Source organism: Emys orbicularis, chromosome 2 (assembly GCF_028017835.1).
Source record: "Emys orbicularis isolate rEmyOrb1 chromosome 2, rEmyOrb1.hap1, whole genome shotgun sequence".
In the NCBI taxonomy this organism is placed as follows: domain Eukaryota; kingdom Metazoa; phylum Chordata; order Testudines; family Emydidae; genus Emys; species Emys orbicularis.
Genome location: NC_088684.1, coordinates 85519167 through 85545779, shown reverse-complemented (window position 1 = coordinate 85545779; position 26613 = coordinate 85519167). Strand labels below are relative to the sequence as shown.

The window sequence follows — 26613 nt, the reverse complement described above, 5'->3', positions numbered from 1 at the left end:
CTTGTCCTTGTGGGGGGATGGAAGACATTTTGGAGTGGAGTGGAGTGGAGTGTGTGTGTGTGTGTGTGTGTGTGAGAAAGTGAAAGTGAAAGACAGGGAAGAAGACAAGAGGGTGGTGACTGGTAATTTCCAGAGGATTGACTTTTCTAGTCTGTTATTCCCTTTTGGATTTTTCCTGCAAGGGAGGAGGGAAGGAGGAGGAGGATGATACACTCATCACAATGTGACTTAATTGGAGAGGAATGAAAGGGAACGTCTTTAAAAGAGCTCTTTAGATTTTTCTTCAGAAGGAGTCAGAGTTGCCAAGTAACACGATTAACCCTCTTAAGAAGCTGGGATAGGACTCATGTTCTTTTTCCTTTAGAGTTGGACTTCATCTGTAGGTTCAGGGAGATTTCTAGACCTCCATCCTGTGAGTCCATGACTGGCAAGGACAGTCTGGTTTTTTCAGAGTTCCAAGAAGGACTGATCCATCCTTTTTAAGATGTCTCTAAGTGTGACTTAGCTGATGCCAGGAATGTTAACAAGATGTTCAGGCTCAAATCTTTCCCCCAGAAGAACAAGGAGCAATCATGGAAGAGCTCACCTTCTGTGGCTCTTGTAATAATCTGGTGTTCTTTTGTCCTTTGAGGGGAAAGGTGGTTTTCTTTTCTTTTTTGGGGGCAAGGGGGAAAGAGGGGTTTGAGGACACCATCTAGAGCAGGTGGCTACTTTCAGAGTTACACTCTATACCAGAGTAACTTGTAGGACTAACAGTTTAAGGTGTGAGTTTCTCACCATCTTGAATACAAAGGGATAAAAGTAGAAGACTTATGTTGGGATGGTGCCAAACTGGTGTGGCCATACTGAATGAATGGTGTGAGCATAACTTGACATGACTTAAACATGGCTGAAGAGCTGCAGAGGATCCTGGGAGCAGGGTCCCCTTTAAGCAGAAGCAGATTTGATAAAGGATTTGGCAAAGTCTGTGTGTGCAATCGATATTGAACCTATTGGTCTGCAAATATGGGCCCATGCAAAAGTAACTATCCCATGTATAAAGTTCCAGCTTGGAGCACAGGTCGACCTGGTTATTGTGACCTTACAGCGAGCCAGAGTGAATGATTGATGAGTGAGTAAAGTGGGGTGAGCTTCGTTCGGTACAACCCCCCTAGCTCCTTCTAAAATACTAATAAGATAAAATTAATAACCACATCCACACTGGGCATGCTTTTAAGACATGTGACTCCTTTGAGGAAAAAGAGTATAAGAATCAAGCAAAGTAAATTACTGTGACTGGGATTCCTTAATTGACACTTGAAGAAGCAATGCTGTTAGGCAGAGTAGCCAAAACTCTGCTCCGTGGGCTCGAGTAGGACTGTGAACTAGAGGGGTCTCAAGGGAATCCGAGACAGACCAGAGGGCTGAGAAGAACAGACTTGGAGGCCATCTATAAAATTGTTAACCACCTTCTCTGTTTGCCAAGCTGGAACTGCATGAGGCTAACACAAGGCCTGTTTGTGTATGTTTGTAAAAGAGAGACTCGTTAAGAGGAATGTATAGGTCTTAATGTCTAACATAGGAGTTATGTGCTTGATATAACCCTTTACCACTTGTGTAATTCCTTCTCAATAAACTGCTGTGTATTGAAGATAATTGCTGTGGACATTTTTCACAGGTCTGACAGTAATCTGCTCCACTGGGAGCTAGTAAAGATGCATTTCAGGGGAAGTAGCGCCCCCTGTTGTCAACAACCTACAAATTCAAGTCCACAGAAATAGTAAAGGAAATAACAGCATGTAATGTAATTTCTATGTTCATACTTTTTGGGGGGGAAAAACAAACCAACCCCATTTTTAAAATTTTCTAATGTAGACAGCAAGTTTTTTTTTTTAAATGTTTTTTTAAACAGTTCTGAGTTTTGAACAGCGGCATCCAATCATACTGCTCTACTTATCTAACATTTTACAATTAAAGATGATGATAATTTTTATGAGCAAAATACATCACATTTTTAATTAACCTTTATTTATTGCTCCAACTACTGCTTTGCAGCAAAGTAACATTACCTTTATATGGAGGCATAAATCCTTTATCAGAGTCCGGCTGGCAACTGTTCGAACATTAGAAACTACAGGAGTAGCTGGTAGAGATTCTGGTAGCAACTGCACTGGATCATTAGCTACCACTTCAATTACAATCTTAAGAAAGTAAGAGGAACAACACAGTTAACTGAAATTTCATCTACAATATGTAGGCTGCCCAACAATACTGAAACAAATACAATGTATAAGCTAAAATATGTTCTTAAAACTTAATCATCAACTCAAAGGGCCATAACGAGTTTTACTAGTTTATAAATTACGCAGTTTATAAAAATGTTACATTTTAACAGAAACAGCGAGGAGGCATTTATGAAGAAACAACAGAACAAAATGAAAAAAGTCTATTCAGCAGATGTCTGCCTACTTAAAAGGCCAATAAAAACATGATTTGATAATCAACTGTTCAAGGTCTGTTATTACCAAAAATAAAGTTATGGATTTTGTAAATTAGCCAATTGTAATAGTAATTCAAATGTTTTTATTAAAATCAGTCATTTCATTTACTGTAAAGAATTTCACATACTTTATTTCCTACTATATATACACCTAACTATATATAATTAATCACAGAAGCAAACCTGTTCACTGCTGAGTATATTTGTCTTATCAATCGCAAAAGCAAACTGGATGCTGTAAGTTCCCACTCTCTCTGGAATCATTTTATCCCTAAGTTAATTAAAAAAAATAGTGATCTTAATGTTGACATTACAAATAAGGTCAGCAAATCAAATCTTTATCTATTCCTGTTAACCACTTACTGCAAAGTGATGGGGTACTTTACTTTCCATAAGATTCTGTCCATTCTTTACCCAACTTTATGAACAACACCTGTGATAACCTGTCTGAGGAAGACTCTCTGTGGAGTTTATGAAATTCTCTTCTTTTATACAAGGTGGAATGATGAATGCTAAAAGGTACTTCTCCCTCCCCCTCACATGCATAACAACACTGAATTTCCTGGGTTTTGTCAGCTTGCGTCACAACTATAATTTTATTCACATTATTTTAAACTACTTCATGGAAAGTTATCAGTTATATTTAATAATGGAATGGATGAACATTTTTTAAACTGGTTTGGACTACTTTATTTACTTTCATTTGGATTAATTTCCTCTTTTTCTTCTGCCATTTTATAAGCAAAAAGCCCTGCTTTCTTGCACAGGTTGCTTCATATATCAGCAGGGGGTGGAGCTAGTAGCAACTCCAACTCAGAAGACTGCACACACTTGAGCCAGAAATGTATCTTGTGTGTCTTGAAATGCTTAACATATTTCAGGAGCTATCACACTGTAAACAAACAACAATAGGCTGCTGCTACTTAAAATGGCAACAGCAGTAGCAAGAAGATCAAGGAAGAGGGAATGGCAGTGGTCTGCCACAATCACAAGGGTCTGCCTGGGGTGGCACAAGAATGTGCCACTCTTTACTCACTGCTGAGCCTTGCAGCTCAATCTAGCCCACAGAGATATTATCAAGTGACAAAGGCAGAGGCTAAATCTTACTCCTGCACACCAGTGTCACAATATGGCTCTCTGGGATTAGCCTCTCCACTAGTTTACAGAATTGGTCTGTCTCCTCTCTGCAGTGAATCTGTGGGTAATCCAAGCTATTTAGCAATTTGTCAGCCTGATCATAACTCCTTCCTGTACTATTTAGATGAACTGTCTCAAAAGCATTGGAATAATATATAAGGAAACGTAAGTGTACAAAAAACCCTAACTTTCATCGAACACCTAATACGATTCTTTCAACTTCAATAGAAATCCAAATTCAATTATTAAATTTACCATTTATAAAAGTGGATGGTTTGGACTTGTGTAGAACTTAATCACAGAAAGAAGATAAACAGCAAATAAAAATTTCCATTCTGCCTCATATCACTAGTCTGCAGTATGCGAAGAATGAGAAATATCAGAATCAAAATTGAGGGAAAGTTAGAACAGGTATTTGGCCTAACAGGGGTACCACTTACAGCATATGGAAGATTTGTCTAGTTTGTTGCACCTCAAGAACATGGACTATAATGACACATGACAGGATCCTGGCACTCTGACAGGATTCCTATTTGCTTCCCCAGACTGCTTTGCATCTATTTAAGTTACTTTTGGAGCACTCCTGAGGTACCTGCTTTTTGCATGACACTTGCCCACTTGATAAAATCTGCCCCAGAAAAAGGGAGCACTTTCTGCTGCTGTCTGGTCCTGCCATTATAGGTAGGACATCTGTGAGACATAAGGAAAAAATGTGGGCGAGCTGACAGGTTGCTAACTGTGGTTCTACTGCAGAGAAAGGAGATAACCCAGTACTGTGAACTAATGGGTAACTTATGAGGCAGAAAATAGAGCATCTCTGCCACTGACTGGTGACAGAGAAGAAGGCATAAGTTAAAATTATCCTTTTCCTTCACCTCAAATAAATGGCAAATTACAGACAGGGAAGGTGGCCTCAAAATGAGGGATGCATTACCCCACAACCATCTCTAAATATGTTGACAAAGTATATGTAACATGTTCACATTGATCTCAAAAGAACAGGGTTTATTTTTTGTGAAGGACTCCATTCCATATGCATTATATCATACCAATACATTAGAAGATACCAGTTTCTCATCAATGATGTTGAAATTAAAGCATTTCTCCAACAGCTATATTGTTAATGCTTACTCTATTCCGAACTTTAATTATAAAATGAGTTTGCTCAAACCTGAAGTAAAAGAAGCCCTCATCCTTGCCATCCTTGACTTTACTACAGCCAAGAGTTGTAACCTGAAAAGAACAGGATTTAAAAAGGTAAATGTAACACACACAATTTTTTAAAGCACTTCATATGTAACATGCTATCCAGTCTTACTAAACATTAGGAATGTAAAAGTTTAACCGGTTAACAGATAAGCTCATCGGTTACAGTTCCGCTGTCTCCCCGTGCACCCGAGGTTCCAGCTGCTGGCCCGCAGGGCTGGCACGGGGACACCGGTGGCGGCGGAGATCCCTGGGCACAGGGCCGGCAGCGGGGATCCCCCCTAGTTCTCCGGTAAAACGTTTAACCAATAGAATTTCAATCAGTTACATGGGTAGGTTTTTTACATGCTATTTACATCCCTACTAAACATCAGTTAAAAATTGTATGTTTGTTATAAAATTTAAAAGCTGTTTCCATTAAACAAGTTTTTTAAATTAATAAAACTGAACATAGCGGTTTTCTGAAAGAACTTGTAATTTAGAAGCTATTTTGGTATTCTCAGTTCCTGCATAATAGAGATGAGTGAACTAATCGATATGTGAACACAGCACTGTTCCTTAGTATGCCAAGGAAAATTACCAAAGAGTTGTGGAAATACCCCTTCTGTTCAGCCTTCAGAAGAAAAATGTTTTGTACAAAGAACCACAGCCTATCTTCACTTCCAAGCACAAAAACAGCTAATGTTGCAATCAACCAAACAAAAGCTTAAAGCATGTGATGAAAAAAACTGCAATAAAATTTCTCTTACTGTAAATTGCTTCGGATTGATGGAGGAGCTCTGCTTACTGGCACATGCACAGAGGCAGCTTGATGCCCCCCCAGCTCTTCCTTCCCCAGCTGGAAAGATTCCTGCTGAGGGGTGGTTGTCTAGTGGCATGGACTGGGCGGCACCTTCAAAGTTTTGTGAATAATACTGGAAAAGCTTAGGGTACAATTCTTGCCCCAGTGAAGGCAAGGAAAGCTTTTCATTGACCAAAGTGGGGGCAGAATTTCATGTCTAATACACATACATGAATTGTATAAAAAAATCCCATATAAACAGGATGGAAGGAGGAAATTCTGGATTGGTGGATGCCCTCTTAAGAGATGACCAATTTATAGATTTGTCCCACTCTCCAGAACATCTATGCTAATCCAGACAACTCTGATGTATCATTTGTAGATAACACACTAAAACGGAATCGCAGCTAAAAGCTGCAAACAAGTGTTATCTCTAGTAATGGTGTGGATACGTGCTTTCCAAGTTTCAGTGCAACATGTCCTGCTTCTCTTTGCCCATAAGGTCAACAAAGATCTGATGGAGTGTGAACCTGTAATGCCAAAAGGCAAAATGTCTGTTTGGAGATTATTTTTATAGTTATTTTAACTCAGTGACAAATATAGGCTTTGGAAATTAAATCTTCAAACAAAGAGCATCAGATTGGCAAAAGGTAATACTTCACAACTCTTCTGACATCCTTATGGAGTGCAAAGAGCCTCCTTTGGTTTTTAAGGTTTGGAGAATGGTGGCTTTTTACAGCAATATATTCATACTTCTTGTCTTAAGTACAGTAGAACCTGAAGTAAAACTTCAGTTATGTACACACTTACTTCAAAACAGTAGCTTTCCTTACTATTTAGAAAATTAATAGCAGAATGCTGTAATGATACTCTCATATTACTATATTTCATTATTTTAAAAATACATATTGTAGTACACACACTATTGCATTATCATATATTAAACAATTGTCAAAATACATGAAAGGTACATTGTAATGCATTACACTTCTAGTATGCTCCTTTACTTTTCTTGGTAATTCACAAACTTCACTGCTGTAATTTGTAACAGGTCTCCCCCGAGTGTAAATTAGTGAGCTACTGCTGAATAGGAACAACATTCCCAAAGTTGAAGTACTGCAGTTTTACCAGACACACAGCTTAGTCTTGTTTAAAGTAATAGGGACAGCAGCTGGCGTGGACATAATTTTACTGAATGTACAAGAAATTTAACACTTAATAGCTGCAATCCAGAAAAAGACATTTCTCTAAACAAAGCACACAGAATTCCCTTCTGTGGAAAATGTTGTTTGTGTCATATTCACAGGACCAATATGTGTTATAACATTTTCCAGTTACTCACATTAGCTGGTACTCTGTTTCCACTGCTCTGTCCTTCCCACATTTTCATAGAAACCCGTCCTGGATTAATATTTTTAATAATGTTGCTATCTTCAGAAATTACACTAACCATAAAATCTGCATAAATAAATAAAAATGTTATTTTTCAAGACTCAGTTTTACATTCAGAAACTCACGTCTAACCTCTTCAAGAATAATACATGTAAAATATTACTGTCCTCCTTCATCTCTCCCCCCCCCCCCCCCCACAATTTTTCCTAGTCAGACCACAAAATTGAGAAAGAAAGAGTGTTAGGCCATGTTTAAATTGTGGCAGTGCAAACTAATTGTCCTTTAAAACAGAACACTGGAGAGAAAAAGTTTTATTTTAGATAAACACAAAATGCTGTATTAGCATAATATATTTGTTAGGAGGCATCCAAGAATATTTCACAATTAATCTAAATACATATTTAAGAGCACTTTACGCTGTGCTACACAAACATGAGCTACAAAATAATAAGGGCTAAATATTATCCCATTGACCCAATTATACCAGGGTACAAAATATATCGGAAGGACAGAACAGGTCATGCTGGTGGGGGAATGTCACTATACGTGAAAGAAAGCGTAGAATCAAATGAAGTAAAAATCGTAAATGAATCAAACTGTATCATAGAATCTCTATGGATAGAAATTCCATGCTCTAATAATAAGAATATAGCGGTAGGGATATATTACTAACCACCTGACCAGGATGGTGATAGTGACTGTGAAATGCTCAGGGAGATTAGAGGGGCTATTAAAATAAAAAAACTCAATAATAATAATGGGGGATTTCAATTATCCCCATATTGACTGGGTACATGTCACCTCAGGGCGGGATGCAGAGATTCTTGACACCTTAAATGACTGCTTCTTGGAGCAGCTGGTCCTGGAATCCACCAGAGGAGAGGCAATTCTTGATTTAGTCCTAAGTGGATCACAGGATCAGGTCCAAGAGGTGAATATAGCTGGACCGCTTGGTAATAGTGACCATCATATAATTAAATTTAACATCCCTGTGGCGGGGAATACTCCACAGCGGCCCAACACTGTAGCATTTAATTTCAGAAAGAGGAACTACACAAAAATGAGGAGGTTAGTTAAACAGAAATTAAAGGGTACAGTGCCAAAAGTGAAATCTCTGCAAGCTGTGTGGAAACTTTTTAAAGACACCATAATAGAGGCTCAACTTAAATGTTGAAAATTAAATTAAAAAACATAGTAAGAGAACCAAAATAGAGCCACCGTGGCTAAACAACAAAGTAAAAGAAGCAGTGAGAGGCAAAAAGGCATCCTTTAAAAAGTGGAAGTTAAATCCTAGTGAGGAAAACAGAAAGGAGCATAAACACTGGCAAATGAAGTGTACAAATACAATTAGGAAGGCCAAAAAAGAATTTGAGGAACAGTTAGCCAAAGACTCAAAAAGTAATAGCAAATTTTTTTAAAGTACATCAGAAGCAGGAAGCCTGCTAAACCGCCAGTGGGGCCACTGGATGATTGAGGTGCTAAAGGAGCAGTCAAGGACAATAAGACCATTGCGGAGAAACTAAATTAATTCTTTGCATCAGTCCTCATGGCTGAGGATGTGAGGGAGATTCCCAAACCTGAGCCATTCTTTTTAGGTGAAAGATCTGAGGAACTGTCCCAGATTGAGGTATCATTAGAGATGGTTTTGGAACAAATTGATAAATTAAACAGCAATAAGTCACCAGGACCAGATGGTATTCATCCAAGTGTTCTGAAGGAACTCAAATGTGAAATTGCAGAACTACTAACAGTAGTCTGTAACCTATCATTTAACTCAGCTTCTGTACCACATGACTGGAGGATAGCTAATGTGATGCCAATTTTTAAAAAGGGCTCCAGAGGTGATCCCAGCAATTACAGGCCTGTAAGCCTGACTTCAGTACCGGGCAAATTGGCTGAAACTATAATAAAGAACAATATTGTCAGACACATAGATGAACATAATTTGTTGAGGAAGAGTCAACATGGTTATAGTAAAGGGAAATCATTCCTCACCAATCTACTAGAATAGGGGATCAACAAGCATGTGGACCAAGAGGATCCAGTGGATAGTGTACTTAGATTTTCAAAAAGCCTTTGACATGGTCCCTCACCAAAGGCTCTTACACAAAGTAAGCTGCCATGGAATAAGAGGGAAGGTGCTCTCAAGGATTGGTAACTGGTTAAAAGATAGGAAACAAAGGGTAGATATGAATGGTCAGTTTTCAGAATGGAGGGAGATAAATAGTGGTGTCCCCCAGGGGTCCGTTCTGGGACCAGTCCTATTCAACATATTCATAAATGATCTGGACAAAGGGGTAAACAGTGAAGTGGCAAAATTTGCAGATGATACAAAAATACTTAAGATAGTTAAGACCCAGGCAGACTGTGAAGAGCTACAAAAGGATCTCTCAAAACTGGACAACAAAATGGCAGATGAAATTTAATGTTGATAAATGCAAAGTAATGCACATTGGAAAGCATAATCTCAACTATACATATAAAATGATGGGGTCTAGATTAGCTGTTACCACTCAAGAAAGAGATCTTGGAGTCATTGTGGATAGTTCTCTGAAAATATCCACTCAATGTGCAGGGGAAGTCAAAAAAGCAAACTGAATGCTGGGAATAATTAAGAAAGAGATAGATAATAGGACATGTTGCCTCTATCCATGGTACACCCACATCTTGAATTCTGTGTGCAGATATGGTTGGCCCACCGCAAAACAGATATATTGGAATTGGAAAAGGTTCAGAAAAGGGCAACAAAAATTATTAGGGGTATGGAACGGCTTCCGTATGAGGAGAGACTAATAAGACTGGGACTTTTCAGCTTGGAAAAGAGACGGCTAAGGGGAGATATGATTGAGGTCTATAAAATCATGACTGGTGTAAAAAAGTAGATAAGGAAGTGTTGTTTACTACTTCTCATAACACAAGAACTAGGGGTCACCAAATGAAATTAACAGGCAGCAGGTTTAAAACAAATAAAAGGAAGTATTTCTTCACACACCGCACAGTCAACCTGTGGAACTCCTTGCCAGAGGATGTTGTGAAGGCCAAGACCATAACAGGGTTCAAAAAAGAACTAGATAAATTCATGGAGAATAGCTATTAGCCAGGATGGGCAGGAATGGTGTCCCTAGCCTGTTTGCCAGAAGCTGGGAATGAGCAACGGGGGATGGATCACTTGATGATTACCTCATTCCCTCTGGGGCACCTGGCACTGGCCACTGTCGGAAGACAGGATATTGGGCTAGATGGACCTTTGGTCTGACCCAGTAGGGCCATTCTTATGTTCTTATGACCTCCAGTGGCAGTAGAATTTGAACTATAGCAAGTGTATTGATACTTCAGCACAGTAGTACAACTATAACCCTTTCAATCTGAATACCAAAGGATTTAAACATTATAAAATGCTGGAATATGGGGGCTTGAAAGACTCTTTTTTCAATGGTTGACTACTAGTAGTCTAATAGAGGAAGGCTCTTTTGTTTAGTGTAAATAAAAAAAGTGAACTGGCCTCTGCAAAAAACCTTTGGGAATCCAGAAATTGGAGAGGGGAGTGGGTTGCTCCCCCACACCTATTTTAGGCATCAACTATCTGCTCAGTGCCCCCAGAAGGACCCATAAATAGGACTTTCACAGATGCAACTTGCAGGTGTCACACGGCTAACAGAATATTCAATTGCATATTTAATCATAAAAAACAACATTAGAGAAAACAAAATACTAAAATTTTCTAAAAAATACTAATCTTAAAATAAAAATAAGCTATGTAACAAGACTTTCAGCCAAATTAGTATCAGTAAGTCTTTCTTACTAAGGGTGTCTACCCTTACTGAGGCTTGTTGGGCCTTGTTGCTTATGAATTTATTGGAAAAAACTGAAGTTTACTTACTTGTAACTTGAGTTCTTCAAGATGACTCTGCTTTGTCACACTTAAAAGAGTAATGAGCTGACCAATGCAGACTAAAGGTGAAACCTCCTCTAAGCAGTGCCCCCGGACATTCTGAGGGAAAAGCTATAAAAGGGGGTGCTGAGAAACCAAGAAAACACTCTGAGTAAAAGGAGAAGGTGGGAGGGAAGTATGATTATATGGCAGAGTTATCTTGAAGAACTTTGGTTACAGACAAGTAACCTTCATTTCCTTGAGTAGTTCTGCATATTATGGGTAGTTTGGCATAGAGTGCAGTAAACTCAGGAGGTAGGAACAGAGTCTAATAACATTAAGAACTGAAGCACAGCTCTACCAAATTGAGCATCCACTTTTGAAGCCAAATCCAAAGCATAACGTCTAGTAAACATATGGACTAACTTCCAAGTAGCAGTCCCACAAATTTCCCAAATTGGAAAAATTTTAAGACAAGCAAAAGATGCTGCTACTGCTACGGCACTAGTAGGAGTTCTCACACGACTAGGCACAGAAGCTGCAGCTAACATGTAACATTCAAGGATACATTGTTTTACCCAGCTAGAAATAGTTTAAGAAGATACATGATAATCCTAATGATTTTTAGACTTTATTTTTATTGTTTTATATAAAATATAAACACATAATGAAACAAAACATATAAATACATGCACAAGATGGAAATAGAATCATAGGACCTCGAGAGGTCAACTAGTCCAGTCCCCTGCACTTATGGCAGGGCTATGTATTATCTAGACCATTCCTGACAGGTCTAACCTGCTCTTAGAAATTTCTGATGATGGAGATTCCACAACCTCCCTAGGCAATTTATAGCATATAAATAACATTCAACTTTCATTATTCACAAAACCTAGAAACAAAACAGAACAACCCCCTGAACCCATAGAGGTCACATAGGGCATCAACTATTAAAGTGACTGAACAGATAAGTGAGAACATAACCCGTGAGTATCAGGGACTAATATATACTAAACTGCAAAGTATGCAATAATTTCACATGTGACTAGACAGCCTCATATTTTTCCAAATGTTTCTATTAGACAGCCATTTTTTCCCCATTAAAACTTTGTAGAGAGCTCAATAAGCCAGCGTGTGTATGAGGGAGGAATTGTAGATTTCCAGTTTCTCAAAATAAGTTCTATTGTGGCCACTATATCCAGTTAACATTAAGAAATGGATTGCATTAACTAGTAGTTACTGCAATCCATTTCTTAATGTTAACTGGTAATACCAACTCATTCAGCACCCTTAACACAAACAAATTTGGAGAAGGAAAGATAGCGACACTAAGTTTTTGAGAGAGTACTAAATGTGGCATTCCAGAACACATGCATTTTTTGACACATATAGAGGTAACAAGCCTTGTGGATAGGGGAAGCGGTAGATGTGGTATATCTTGACTTTAGTAAAGCTTTTGATATCTCGCATGACCTTCTCATAAACAAACTAGGGAAATGCAACCTAGATGGAGCTACTATAAGGTGGGTGCAAAACTGGTTGGAAAACCGTTCCGAGAGTAGTTATCAGTGGTTCACAGTCATGCTGGAAGGGCATATCAAGTGGGGTCCCGCAGGGATCAGTTCTGGGTCCGGTTCTATTCAATATCTTCATCAAGCTTTAGATAATGGCATACTTATAAAGTTTGCGACCGATACCAAGCTGGGAAGGGTTGAAAGTGCTTTGGAGGATAGGCGCACACACACCTAGAATGGAATTGACATGAGCAAGCACTCAAAGAAGAACTATTCTTTGTTGGGTAGCCTCTATTGCTGCTGGTCGATTCGCTGCTTTCAGTAGGCAGTCATCCAGATATGGAAATATAATGATTCCTCTCTTGCGGAGGTGTGCAGCGACTACCGCGAGTACCTTTGAGAAGACTCGGGGAGCAGTGGACAGACAGAAGGGCAGGATCTTGTATTCAAAGTGATCTGGTCCGAGAGTGAATTGGAGAAACCTCCGATGTGATGGGTGAAAGGTTATGTGGAAGTATGCATCCTGGAGGTCGAGGGCCGAGCCAGTCCCCCCTTTCTAATGCTGGGATAATTGTTGCCAGAGTCACCATCTTGAAGTGTTGGTTTCTGACAAATCTGTTGAGCCGTCGGAGATCGAATATGGGACTCCATCCTCCTGTTTTATTCTGTGTGAGGAAGTAGTTTGAGTAGAAACCCATCCCTCTGTATTTTGTTGGTACCAGTTCTACTGCTCCAAGCTGGATGAAGTGGATTACCTCCTGACGCAATAGATCTTCGTGAGCGGGGTCCCTGAAGAGGGATGAGGAGGGAGTCTAGGGCAGCTTGCAGTGCTGTTCTGCCGGATGGAGAGATTTCTCCATAAGCAGCAGTTTAAGCCGCAAGTCTTTGGCTTTTGTGGTCCGGGCTGTCAGTTTGTGACAATGTGGGCACTTTTGAGGCATGTGTGCTTCGCCTAAGCCACAAATACACTGAGAATGTCCATCTGAAAGCAGTATTAAAAGCCTGCAGGTGAGGCAGCGCTTAAAGCCCGGTGAGCTGGGCATGCCCCTGAGGGGAGTATTTCCCCTCCCCCATGAGGGGAGAACTAAACACTATCTGCCAGTTAAATGAAATCCCAACTTCTACTGAGGGAAAGAAATAAACTTTTTTTTTTTAAATGAGAAAAAGAAATGGGGAGAAAAACAGGGAATACAAATTATCTATTCGAAGTAGAACTAATGGAAAAGGGGTAAATTACTAAGCTCTGAGGTGCTGCTGAATGCTCTGACTCAAGCCAAAGGCGGCAGAGACGGAACTGAGGGAGGGTTGGTCGCACAGCACTAGTTAACCACCTGAGGCAGTGCAGGACAGGGACTGCGCACGTGTGACCCAATAAGGCACTGCTCCCACAAATCTCCAATTACAAGTGCAGGGGTGCTGAAACACCTAAAGTAGAGCACCCACAGGGAGAAGGTCTCCTTCTGTTGCTCTTAAGGACCTCCTGTCAAATGAAACCACTTTTTAGCTTGCTCCATATATCTAGCTCTACCATTCTGGGGGAGGAGAGAGGAAAGAGAGAAAGGAACTTGGTGATCTCATTTCAGGAAAGATCTTCCACCACCATCCCTTTTTAAAGAGTCTCCAAATTTTGTCCCAGAGAAGGAAAAAAAAGTAGAAAAACTGCTCACTAGTGGCCCAAAGTTAAATTTTTGAACTCCAGGAAATGAAAATTAAGGGACAACTGGCTGGAGGCCAAGTATCTGAAGAAGGATTATTAAGGATATGGCCTAGTGGAGAAGTCTGAGCTGCCTAAGGTATAGAGACTGAGGCACAATCTAAGTATCTGACTCGGAGAAAAGTAAGGGTCCAAAAAATCTGAACTGCTCACAAACAGGGAAGAATTAGTAGGGGAAGCAAAAGTGGATGGGAACCTGGGAGGCAGTGACCATGAGATGGTCGAGTTCAGGATCCTGACACAAGGAAGAAAGGAGAGCAGTAGAATACAGACCCTGGACTTCAGAAAAGCAGACTTTGACTCCCTCAGGGAACAGATGGGCAGGATCCCCTGGGAGAATAACATGAAGGGCAAAGGGGTCCAGGAGAGCTGGCTGTATTTTAAAGAATCCTTATTGCGGTTGCAGGAACAAACCATCCCGATGTGTAGAAAGAATAGTAAATATGGCAGGCGACCAGCTTGGCTAACCAGTGAAATCCTTGCTGATCTTAAACGCAAAAAAGAAGCTTACAAGAAGTGGAAGATTGGACAAATGACCAGGGAGGAGTATAAAAATATTGCTCAGGCATGCAGGAGTGAAATCAGGAATCACACTTGGAGTTGCAGCTAGCAAGAGATGTTAAGAGTAACAAGAAGGGTTTCTTCAGGTATGTTAGCAACAAGAAGTAAGTCAAGGAAAGTGTGGGCCCCTTACTGAATGAGGGAGGCAACCTAGTGACCGAGGATGTGGAAAAAGCTAATGTACTCAATGATTTTTTTGCCTCTGTCTTCACGAACAAGGTCAGCTCCCAGACTACTGCACTGAGCAGCACAGTATGGGGAGAAGGTGACCAGCCCTCTGTGGAGAAAGAAGTGGTTCGGGACTATTTAGAAAAACTGGACATGCACAAGTCCATGGGGCCGGATGCGCTGCATCCGAGGGTGCTAAAGGAGTTGGCGGATGAGATTGCAGAGCCATTAGCCATTATTTTTGAAAACTCATGGCGATCGGGGGAGGTCCCGGATGACTGGAAAAAGGCTAATGTAGTGCCCATCTTTAAAAAAGGGAAGGAGGAGGATCCGGGGAACTACAGGCCAGTCAGCCTCACCTCAGTCCCTAGAAAAATCATGGAGCAGGTCCTCAAGGAATCAATTATGAAACACTTAGAGGAGAGGAAAGTGATCAGGAACAGTCAGCATGGATTCACCAAGGGCAAGTCATGCCTGACTAACCTAATTGCCTTCTATGATGAGATAACTGGCTCTGTGGATGAGGGGAAAGCAGTGGATGTGTTATTCCTTGACTTTAGCAAAGCTTTTGATACGGTCTCCCACAGTATTCTTGCCGCCAAGTTAAAGAAGTATGGGCTGGATGAATGGACTGTAAGGTGGATAGAAAGCTGGCTAGATCGTCGGGCTCAACGGGTAGTGAACAATGGCTCCATGTCTAGTTGGCAGCCGGTTTCAAGTGGAGTGCCCCAAGGGTCGGTCCTGGGGTCGGTTTTGTTTAATATCTTTATTAATGATCTGGAGGATGGTGTGGACTGCACTCTCAGCAAGTTTGCAGATGACACTAAACTGGGAGGCGTGGTAGATACACTAGAGGGTAGGGATCGGATACAGAGGGACCTAGACAAATTAGAGGATTGGGCCAAAAAAAAAAAACCTGATGAGGTTCAACAAGGACAAGTGCAAAGTCCTGCACTTAGGACGGAAGAATCCCATGCACTGCTACAGACTAGGGATTGAATGGCTGGGTAGCAGTTCTGCAGAAAAGGACCTAGGGGTCACAGTGGACGAGAAGCTGGATATGAGTCAACAGTGTGCTCTTGTTGCCAAGAAGGCTAACGGCATTTTGGGCTGTATAAGTAGGGGCATTGCCAGCAGATCGAGGAACGTGATCGTTCCCCTTTATTCGACATTGGTGAGGCCTCATCTGGAATACTGTGTCCAGTTTTGGGCCCCACACTACAAGAAGGATGTGGAAAAATTGGAAAGAGTCCAGCGGAGGGCAACAAAAATGATTAGGGGTCTGGAGCACATGACTTATGAGGAGAGGCTGAGGGAACTGGGATTGTTTAGTCTCCAGAAGAGAAGAATGAGGGGGGATTTGATAGCTGCTTTCAACTACCTGAGGGGGGGTTCCAAAGAGGATGGAGCTCGGCTGTTCTCAGTGGTGGCAGATGACAGAACAAGGAGCAATGGTCTCAAGTTGCAGTGGGGGAGGACTAGGTTGGATATTAGGAAAAACTTTTTCACTAGGAGGGTGGTGAAGCACTGGAATGCGTTACCTAGGGAGGTGGTGGAGTCTCCTTCTTTGGAGGTTTTTAAGGCCCGGCTTGACAAAGCCCTGGCTGGGATGATTTAGTTGGGAATTGGTCCTGCTTTGAGCAGGGGGTTGGACTAGATGACCTCCTGAGGTCCCTTCCAACCCTGATATTCTATGATTCTATGAACTTAACTCTTGGAATAAACTCTGGCAGAAGATAAAAACACCACTCTGTCTGGAAAGAACTGAAGAAAGGGAGGAGAATGAATCCAATAATTTTGCGTGCTCACCCTGCAAAGTGAAGTCACAGCAACGAAAAAGGGAAAATATGCCATAAATTCAAAGGCCTGGCTTGACATGAGTAACTGGACATTGGGGTGGCCTCATTTCTGGATCAGCAGGCTAGAAACAGAATTCCTGTACCCACACCCTACGTTTGAGCCTTATCAACTCAAGGGTAGTTTGACTGAATGCCAACCAAGAAACCTCAATGACATCTGAGCTGAGTTCTTGGGAACCAAGTAAATAAGGGCTCAGAGGCTACTAGGTGAATAAGGTCTCAGAAGCTACCCCAACATACCCATAACATTCAAAACCAATCACAGGTTTTGGGAACATAACAGCCATTTTCCACAAGAACAGCATTAAATATCCCTTCCCTGGATTAGATTAGAGATGAATATTTGGGAAAGTTCACTTTAAACACCTGTAGCAGGAACTGAAGGGCATGCTGGAGGGAATAGTTGCTTATACAAAGATGTTTCCTTTTCTCATCCCCCCCCCCCCGAGAGAAGCTATATTTAAGATCCCGTAATATTGAACTGCAGTGGGTTATTGGCTCCTGGAGAGGCAGTCAGCAATGTGGGGGGAGAGGGGTCCTCCAACAGATTCTCTTTCAGATATCAAGTCTATTCAATTTCTCCAGGCTGTTAGTGCCAGGTACTTTGGATCAGAAAACTGGGTGGGGAAACAGGATCAAGAGAATACATAGTTTCAATTGGTGCAAGACACACATACTCATTACATCAGAAAAATCAGGACTTGGTGAAGCCATTACTGTGACAGTAAAATTATTTCCACCAGGCCCAGCCTGATTTTCCACCATCCTTGGTTAATCTGAGTAATAAAATGGAAACAGTTTCTTAGTTTTTTCTTTCCAACGGTAGGAGAATGAATCTGTCACAAGGATTTTGAGAGTGAAGTTCCTGGAGAACAACACGGGGAGTTTGGTTGTCTTGTGTGGCGCAAACCAATCAATGGTTAGAGTTCCACACTATGACAAATTTCATTGAGCACCTGCAGGCGTATACTGGGATACTGAGTTCTGCTCAGGCAGTGGATTATAACATTCTTTGAATTTGAGGTAAATGACTGAAAAAAGCAATGTGGATTTTTCTACCCAAGTGACAAGGGAAGGGATTTCAGACAAGAGCTAGGTCTGAGAGTACCTCCCAGTTATACATATGTCACTGCAGTCAATTTGTCTAATAGTGGCTTTTAGGCAAGAAGGATAAGGTGGATAATGTGGAATGCCAGCACATTGATACTGGACTTCCTCTAAACAGGAGTCAGATCTCCTGCACTGCTGTTATCTGGGTGTGCTCTATCAGCTTGTGACATTCATGGTGATGCAAGAAGCGGAGTGTCAGAGCAAAAAACAAATCTCCTCCATGACCCGGGGGAGAAATGGTAGCAGAGGTGGGATTCCCAGTCTATAGAGCAACATCTTCAGAAAAGAGAAAAAGCCAGTGACTGAGAAAAACCCCTCAGAGTGGGCACAAATGGAACCAGCCCACAAGACCAATTCTGTATACATTGCAAAGAGGCCCACAAGTTGAAGGACTATTTCATTTAGATTTTTTTTTTTTGGCAGAGGAAAAGAAAGTGGAGTAAGAATGAGGGGCATGATAACTAAGCCTCTGTCTACACTGACACTTTGTTGGCAAAACTTTTGTTGTTCAGGGATGTTAAAAAAACACTATCCCGGAGGACAAAAGTTTTACAGATGAAAAGCGCTGGTGTGAACAGCGCTTTGTCGACAAGAACTGTCTCTTGCCGACAAAGCCGCTTCTGCTCGTGGGGTGTGTGTGTGTGGGTCTGTGTGGAAGTTTTTTGTCGGTAGGAGAACTCTCACTTGCTGACAAACAACAGCTACACTGTGCGCCTTTTAGCGGCATGGCTTTTAGCGGCACAGCCATAGTCTAAAGACATCTCTTCTCCTCCAGGCTTTTAGCAGACATCAGGCAAAAAGGGCAAAACTGGAACTTCTGTCAATCATTTCACATATTTGCCTCCTGTTTCTCGATAGGTGAAGCCAAAATGCTGATTGTAAAGGATTTTGCCAGTCAGGTATAATGGAATATCAGCTAAAAGGGATGTATGAAAATACTGATCACCATTGAAATAAATCTCACAAATCACTTTTTACAGACATCAAAAGCCATAATTTATTTGGATGGCTGGTTTCCAAAATTACAAAAAAAACACCCCCAAACAAAAGCTAATTTAAATAGAGCTACTCACCAGGGAAGGTACTTCCTGCTGCAAAAGAAGCATTTTTGTCATACTTAACATTCAAACACACAGGTTTCTCAGGGTCAGGCAGGACATTGAACTTGATTATAGGGCAATCTAATGTGTTCCTGTTGTATGAGGCTTTAAGCTGTAACGTATGCTCTCCCCTGAAACATACAGCAATCATACAACAAACTGTTATAATGCAATAATAGCAGTTTTTCAAAAAGATGTTTAAATGGATTTTCATAAAGGTACTTGTGACTTATTTGGCTTTCCGAGCTTACAATATTCTCCTCCCCACGCCCACTTTCTATCATTGATATAAAAATTATAGTAAAGGCAAAAACCTAGTATTAATGCAAGGTTAGAAATATCATGAGTCAAGAAATGTCTAAAGTTTAAGATGTTCTCACATCTAACTATGCACTAATGACAGTTATTTCAATTTTCCTTTGCTTTAATATTCCACCATTTTGACCAATTCTCAACCCCCTTTTCAGGATCTGACTTGTAGGACAGTTTAGATCATTAGGACTGGAAGGAGAGAGAACTATTTAAAAGGTCACCTGAGAGAAATGTATTCAAAACCATTCCCAGTCCTTGCTAGCCAAGGATCGAAGCTGAACACAAGCCTCACACCTAGCAACATACACTGAGACTATTAGACCATGAAGAGGTCATTAACTTCATAATACAGAAATCTGAGGGTTTTTTTAATTCACAACACTACATTTTTAACTATGGCGAAAGACTCAAACATTTTTCTTCAAACTTAGAAAGTTATTTTTGTTCAAAATATCTTAAGTTAAAAATGCAAAAATATTAACTGATATAAAACACTGTAAGCATCAAAACAGAAAAGTGTGTGTTTACAATGTCATCCTCACATATTTTTGTATAATATGGAGCTATTTTGGCCCTTTGGAAAAATTATTACAAATAGCTGAGTTACTGAGTACAGTACTACAATTACTGGATCCACAGATCTCCTCTGGGCCACCTGGCTGGCTTAGAAGTATTAAAAATTGTTATAGTTTATCTTGGGTTGAATGTCTCAAACCATGCTCCCTGTGTCACCAAGACTGGACCTATAAAAGGAAACAAGTTGGCCTCAGTCCCTTAGTTTCTGTCTGCTTATACGGAATGCAGGAGTCTTTAAAGAGAAGAAAAAAACAGCTAATTTGTGGTAGAAATATACTTGGAAAACTCTAGGCTACTTAACAGGACCTATAACTATATTTCTTTTTCATTCCAATGCTCCTTAAAATTTCCACTCCAGGGCCTTCTCTAGACTGGGAAAAATGTATTTGTTTAAAAAACATGTTAGCAAAAACATTTTAACAAATATTTTTAAATACCGCTTGATACACCTCTAAAAACGAATGTTATTGACTTTAACATGTTAGTTGGGTATGGTCAACCCTAGGCAGTAACACATTTTTAAAGATGTTAAACCCCTATCTACACTAGGTGCTACATGATGGTTAAAATGTGCATTTTTACAGATTTTTTTCCACGTCTAAAAAAAAAATCCCGTAAACAAAAGCAGTAGCTTCTCTTGGCAGACCTATGGAGTAAGCTATTACATTCTTTAAAAAAAGTGTTTATGAAATGACTTTCTCAAAGCTGAACAATTAGCCTAGCCTATGCACCCAAACAATAAGTTACTCCTCAGGGAATTCTGAGCCAAAAAATTAAAAATTCTGCACACAATATTTTAAAATTCTGCAAAATTCTGCATATTTTATTTGTCAAAATAACACAATATAATCACACCAGTTTCAATTATTTTTGGTCATTTATTTCAAAATGTGTGTCAGCATGTCTGTAACAATACAGACAACAAAGAAAGATTCAGGAAATGTTTTTTGACAAATAGATTCATTACTAGACATATTAATACAGAATTCTGAATAATAATTCATTTAAACTACAATACAGAACCGTATTTCCCAGACCTCTCAGAAGCAGTGCAAAGGCTTGGGGGAGTCAGGGGTAACGGAGGAGCTGAGGGAGAGGGAAGTAAATTGCTGGGAAGGAGATTGGGTGTGAACTTGGGGGGTTGGTGGGTCTGGGTGGGAAAAGTATGGAACAGATTTTTTGAGGGGATGGGGAGGGCTTGTTAGGGAGATTCCCCCATGCAGACCCTGGCTGACCCCTAGTCTCTCCCATTCAGTCAGGCACATCTGCCCCTGTCCCCATGTGTTCCTGCACTCTCATGTGTCCTTGCACCCCCTGTCCGTGTGTCCCTCCACCCACACTCAAACACTCACTCCCCCATCCCCATGTGGCTGTGTCCCCACTCAGCCACTCCCCGTCTATGTCCCTGTACCCCATCCCCGTGTCTCTGTGCCCCCACTCAGCCACTCCCTGTCTGTGTCCCTGTACCCCCTCCCCGTGTCTCTGTGCCCCCAATCAGCCACCCTCTGTCCCTATGTAGCTCTGCACACCCTCCACCTCTGCCTATGTGGCCCTGCGTCTCCATTTCCATTCAGCCCCTGACCCAGTCTGTCCTCCCCCACTAGCCCTTATAAGCCCCTGTCTGACCCCCCCCCCCAGCCCTGTCTGACCCCCCCACACTGTCTCCCCACAGCCCTGTCTCCTGACCTGACCGGCGCTGCGAAGAAAGCAGGCTCTTTCTTAGTCCTAGCTGGCTGGGAGCTAAGGCTGATGCTATGTTCTATTGCCACAGCGCCCTATAGTGGGCAAAAGGCAGAACTGCATAAGTTATTTTCTGCAGGGAGCTGCTGTGTTCTATCACCACAGCACCCTTTGGTGGGCAAAAGGTGGAACTGCAGAAGTTATTTTCTGCTGGTAACTGCTGCTGTTCTTGCACCTCAGCACTCTCTGGTGGGCAAAAGGCATAACTACAGCAACATTTCATCAGACGCTTTTTTTCCTGTGCAAAAAATTAAAAATGTGTGTGGCTCATTAATTATGCACACACGCAGTAGTGTAGAATTCCCCCAGGAGTAAATAAGTTAAGTGTTTGCACTTAGCTCTAGATGACTTCCTGGCAACTACTTTAGTAAACATGCAGCTAACTAACTTAAAGGTATCTAATAAGAGTCTTTTCAGAAATTAATTTTTGTCTATACATTTCCATTACTTACCTGGGTGCATGAATACTAATTACTCCCAGATTAGCCCTACCATTTTCATCTGTTTTATGTTGTTGGCTTGAAGGAATGATCTGTCAAGAGAGTTGAAGGTTGTCAAGACATTTTTTTCTTTTAATGAGACAGAAGTAGTGTCAAGTCTTATATTATACCAAAAAGAGAGTTTTCCCTTTTTCTATCATACTTTATTTCAACTCAATACCTTTCCTTGTATTCTGACAATACAGCTAATTTTTTTATACTGTGCCTCTCCTGACTCTTATGATTTAATGAAGATTTTCACAGGTTCTGGAATATCCTTGACCAGTTTTTAAGACAGTTTTTAAGTCATTTTGTCTGACTAAGCAGATTTTGGTTTAATTAACTGGTTTATATATTTTACTATGGTTATATGTTTTGTTATATTCTGATGTCAATTTAGTTATTCTGTAGTATATGCTAATTGGGCTATATTTTAAGTTGCTTGCTCAAACGGCCTCCCACTTCTCATTTGTATCTATTCTAGATTTGTTTAGAGTTTTTTGAGGGTGATTACAATACGGAATGTTACAGACATAACTGGTATATATGGCTATGAAATAAAGATATACTATGTACACATACTACTACAAATGCGCATGCCCAGTGGAATACACAAAGGGACCAGTGCTCAAAAAACCTGCCAACTGCATACCACACCAATTCACTATTAACCGAGTGTAAGGACTGAGAACTTATTTGAAATTCCTGTTAGCAGCTTCTCCCCTCATTCAAAACAAATGGGTAATGCCTCTCACCTGTGGAATTTAGAGGTAGGCCAATGTTATTGCTGAGAAGTAGCAAGTAGTGATTCCCAGAAGTAGCATGGGAAAGGATAAAGAATTTTAATCCAGCAGAATAACAGGCAGAATAGAAGTTATCCCATATAAAGGCAAAAGCTTTGTAAATTAATGGAATTTGGAAACCAATCCAGTAGTACCTTTCTTCCAAAGATGCCTCTTCAGAGGAACAGAAACCTATTTTGTCAGTTTTTCTCATATGAGGTTCAGACACGTTCTTCTCACATGCCACAGCAGATCTTGTAGAAGGAGCCCTGATTCCCTCTGTGAATGGTTTCCCAAATGCCTATCAGACCAACTGGTGCAACATTAATATCTAGCAACTTTGAAAACCTCAGGCCTTGACAGTTTGGATGGAATCAAAACGGTACATTTGCCACATGTACTTTGTAGGTTCAAGATGTATCTGTAGATTTCTAGGGATGCCCATTTATGCTATGACCTTGCAAAGGAGTGCTAAGGATTGGAACAAAATGATGAAAGAACGATTTCCCAAGAATTGTGGAAAGAACACCATACTTTGGGCAGAAAGCTTTCTGAAGCTATGACAATATTTTCCCCGATAGCAGCAGTGTATATTTTGTATAGAGAGAACAAATAACAAAGAATGTCTTTCAGAGGCAATGGCAACGGCAACTAAAAAGGCTAGCAACAGGCTTGTCTAATCTGCCATTTTGTTTAGTCTTGATGCCTCAGACTCAGATAGGGAGTCCAATATGCCTGCATAAAGAACGACACTAATGCTGGTACCCTATTTCCTATGATGTTTAGGTGTAGGACTTCAACCAATCAGCCTGGGAAAACTCTAGAATAGATGAGATCACAAGAATTTTGTGATTATTATTTGTATTCTGGTAGCATCTAAAGTCCAGTACTCACTGTGCTTGGCACTGTACAAATGACAGTCCCTGCCCCAGAGTTCTTTATGGATTCCATAATGTATGAATGAGGCTAACAGAAAATCTTTGTTGAACCACACTTCCCTTCCAATGTCCAGGCTGTGAACTGTAAGTGGTCCAGGTCTGGGTGGAGGTGTTCCTGCTTTAAGGGGCCTAGTCGTTTCTGCAGGGGCATTTGAGGTTCCTTGGCTATCAAATCCAAACAAGTGCTTTCAGGGCCAACACAAAACTAGGAGTACTTCAGCACACTCTTTTCGGTTTCCTTTATATGAACTACCCTGAAAAGCAGTGGATTCTTCTCTGCCCAGGATATTATTTCCATTGTATCAGAGAAGCTTCAAGTGCTCATTACTCTCTGGTTTTGGAAGCGGTAAAAACATTCATGCTTCAGATCACAAGCCAGACTCTAACAAAAGTAGGAGATAACTTCCCCTATTCCATATTCCAAGCTTTCTGTAACTACCCACCACTGGTTTTCTTGCACCTTCCTCTGCTTCAGGTACTGGACACTCTCAGAAGCCACCTACTGGACTTACTAGACCACTGGTCTGTTTCTGTATGACCATTCCTATGTTTTTGATCAGACACTTCACTGATAGAGCTTTCAAAGTGAACTAAACAGGATGTCTATTCTGTGATTTTGGAAACCTGTACATCACAGACGTGTGCTTGAGAGAACTGGATGCTTTCCTTTTTTGAGTGACACACCATAATCCCATAGTTATCATGTTTTCCAGGTATGTGCCCAACCCTGCGATGCTTCCTTCCATAGTGAGTACTTCAAGGGTCTAGAGTGCAAATTGGACTGGCTTTTTATAGTTTATATTTACCTGTGCACAAACAAATGTTCAGACATGATTGGAAATAATGTCTAATTTTGACTGCATACGCTGAATGATTTCAGGTATTCAGAAAGAATTTCTAGAGGCACATATTTAGAAACCCCATTTAGGGGGGTGATACTGGTGTGTGGCACCAGCAATCCTAGCTGAAGGAGATAATTGCCAAAAAAACCAACTGTTGTAAAGATTTGTATTTTTCCAAAATCTTTCCTCTGTTGGTAAAATTATCGCCAGAGTCATGCCTATTTTGACCCTGGGATGAGCAATTCTCTGCATTAGGTTCAAAAAGTTTGTCTTGATTTTGTACAACTGGTAGGTTTGAATCCTATCTGGGAGTTGATAAGTTAGGTGTGAGTCTGTTTTTCTGGACAGGACACTGATGGACACGTTGTCCATGAATGGTTACAGATGTGTAACTTGCAGTCTGAAACCTGTTGTGGCTACCACCAGCCATTTCTGAAGATTCTGAAAAGAGTAGATCAAAAGGGAGAGTTTTGTACAGGTATTGTAAGCTCTTACACACACAGGTGTACACTTAAGCCTTTGTCATTCACAACTTTTTGATTTGTGGAGAAAGTTCATTTAAGGTCTTTGTTAGGAGCTTCCCCAGATTCTTCCCTCTGCTAATGCCGTGATTCCCAAACTTTTTAGTACTCCGGCTCCTTACAGATATTTTAAAATTAGTGCCTCCCCAAATCCTTTTTTTTTTTTTTTTTTTTTTTTAAAAACACACTGACTTAGGACACTATATTCAAAAGTTCAAAACACTAGATTCAAGAGGGATGGTTTTGCGATTTTATTTAACCACATACAGTTTAATATAATCCAATTAAATCTGTGTTTTTAAAACTAAAATGTGAAAATATGGATTTTTTGGCATGTTTGGACATAGCTTAAGATTTCAGTGAGAAAAGCAGGCCTGTTTCGAACTGCATAGTTGTGCAATGTTTGGCTGAATCTCTGATGGAAAATGACTTGGGTCATGTGCTAAATTTCAGTGATTTCTGTGTTTAGTTTTCAGAGGTCTTTGCTGAAAACCCAGACTCTCAGAGATAGCTGGGAGTGAATGGAAGCAATACTTCCATAATTTCATCACTGAGTTCTTTATACTCTCCTTTAACAGAAATCCAGAATTCCTGTTTTTTTAAATTTGAAAACTCGGGTCTTCATCATGTGATCACTTGACAATTTTAGGAGATTTTCTTAAGCAAGATACTTAAGGTTGAAATGGAGTCAACTGTTACGAAGAATGGGTTTCACATCCAATGAGTATCTGGAGATTCATGGTCAGCTCCAGAAAACTGAGGGAGGGTTAAGGTGTCTCTGTATTCTCACCTGCTAATTTCGCTAATGTTTCCTCAAACATCCTCACATCTGCAAATTCGTATGCCAGGGAATATGTTTGGGATGACTGATTAATATTCATGGGTGTAAATTGACTTTCTTGTAGCCACTGAGTCAAGAGCTACTGCTCTTGTTACTAATCACAGCAGGACCCATGAAAAATTGCCTAAAGAATATTTTGCATACCACTGCAAGCATGTGACCAGAATGCGTACCCGACACCTTTCACACTCAAGGCAAGGATCAAATCCCTAGACAATGAGCCATTTGCTTTGAACCAAGGATGTTTTCCTTGGTAAGTACATAAAAACTTTCGGGCTGAATGTCTAGAGTCAAGGCTTTGAACTCTGTTTATTGTCTCCTCACTCTCATATCCATGGGATCTTTAGGAAGAAAGCTCCCGTCTGAAGGGACTTAAATTCCCAAAACTTAAGAAATTTTTTATAAAAAGATAACATTTTAGTTTAAATTTGGTTTTAACCCAGGACCCCATTTGGATCTTAAAATGTCCTCGAAGGGGGTGCATACAAGAAACCCTTTATCAAATAAGACTTGAAGAGGAAAAGACAGTTACCTTTTCCGTAACTGGTGTTCTTCGAAATGTGTTGCTCATGTGTATTCCACAATAGTTGTGCGTGCTCGCCACATGCACTGGTGTCGGAAGTTTTTCCCCTAGCAGTACCTGTAGGGGAGTGCCCCTAGCGACCCCTGGAGTGGCGCCTTCATGGTGCG

The 26613-nt window shown here is 40.6% G+C and overlaps 1 protein-coding gene across 1 annotated transcript in view; it reads right to left on the bottom strand.

The window, feature by feature from the left end:
• SMCHD1 (structural maintenance of chromosomes flexible hinge domain containing 1) overlaps positions 1–26613 on the bottom strand; it is a 167825-nt gene that overhangs the window by 30672 nt on the left and 110540 nt on the right. Inside the window, exons 31-36 of the mRNA XM_065397884.1 lie at positions 21973–22052; positions 18866–19023; positions 6946–7061; positions 4788–4849; positions 2663–2750; positions 2049–2180 (exon numbers count right to left, since the gene is read on the bottom strand). Coding sequence (XP_065253956.1) covers positions 2049–2180; positions 2663–2750; positions 4788–4849; positions 6946–7061; positions 18866–19023; positions 21973–22052 — 636 coding nt within the window. The remainder of the gene's footprint in view (positions 1–2048; positions 2181–2662; positions 2751–4787; positions 4850–6945; positions 7062–18865; positions 19024–21972; positions 22053–26613) is intronic.